General features: G+C 39.4%; 1 protein-coding gene across 1 annotated transcript; it reads left to right on the top strand.

Moving 5' to 3' along the window:
- Positions 1-85: 85 nt before the first annotated feature.
- On the top strand, positions 86-1,155 carry LOC105120368 (uncharacterized; the record flags this gene model as incomplete). The annotated part of the gene is made up of 2 exons (XM_011018530.1): positions 86-192; positions 724-1,155. Coding segments are annotated over exons 1-2 (504 nt in total), but the record flags the coding sequence as incomplete, so codon positions are not given.
- Positions 1,156-1,159: the final 4 nt, after the last annotated feature.

Raw genomic sequence — 1,159 nt, 5'->3', positions numbered from 1 at the left:
GTCGTTTTAACCGCACACATCTATCCAGTAGAATATATAAACACATTCTACGAGCCCCTGCCCTCTCAAATCACATTCTACAAATCTCAATCTCACTAAGGTCAGCATTGAGAAAGAGAAATGAAGGGAACTCTCTGCTTATCAATAATTTTCATTGCTCTCTTCTTCTCTGCAGATGCTAATGGCTTCTATGTAAGTACCTTAAACCCCCCCGTAACTCCAAATTATTTTCCTTTCCTTCCCCCATATTATCTGCCATTGATCTTACGTAAATAAATCTATGTATCCATCCATTTAGACAAGATTTGATCATGTGGAATCCACATTATAGTGGATATTAAGTTTTTTATTTATTTTAAAATTAAGCTATTTCTGTTTATGCCTTTGATATGCTGGCTAGATCTAGCAAATATTATTATCAACACCACCTTTGCTCTATTAAGTAATTGAGTTTTACATAGTATTTTCCGAAATAATTTCCCGGAAAGTCTCACCTATTGGATAAATGGAATTCACAAGTCCAATGGTTGAGGTTATATCTCAAGGAGTGATTTCGGAAAGATTTTCAATAGTTGAGATTCAATATATTTTTCGTCATTATTACTAACTAGAATCTAAATATAAGAAAACGAGAATATCAGACATTTAACAAAGATTCTATGTGTTGATTGTTCAATTTTTTTTTAAAAAAATTATACGTATCTTAATCTTTGGTACAAACAGGGCGGCGGCGGCGATTGTGTATACGCTCTCTACGTCAAGACTGGATCAATAATGAAGGCAGGAACAGACTCAAAAATCAGCCTGACACTAGGAGACGCACAAGGCCGATCAGTGTGGGTTCCGGACCTTCAATCATGGGGTTTAATGGAGCCCAAACACGACTACTACGAGCGTGCTAACCTTGACATCTTTAGTGGCCGCGGTCAGTGCATCGGTGCACCCATATGCCGCCTCAACTTGACCTCTGATGGCCAAGGGTCTCACCATGGCTGGTACTGTGACTACGTGGAAGTCACCTCCACAGGACCACACAAGGAGTGTAGCCAGACCATCTTTTATGTTGATCAATGGTTGGCTGCTGATGTTCCACCCTTTAAGCTAACTGCCTTGCTTGATGGATGCAGAATCGGGGATGATGCCTTGAAGAAGGGAAAAA

Source organism: Populus euphratica, unplaced genomic scaffold, assembly GCF_000495115.2.
Source record: "Populus euphratica unplaced genomic scaffold, PopEup_1.0 scaffold7811.1, whole genome shotgun sequence".
In the NCBI taxonomy this organism is placed as follows: domain Eukaryota; kingdom Viridiplantae; phylum Streptophyta; class Magnoliopsida; order Malpighiales; family Salicaceae; genus Populus; species Populus euphratica.
Note: the sequence above shows the minus strand (reverse complement) of the source record. Positions and strands in the feature narration are given on the sequence as shown.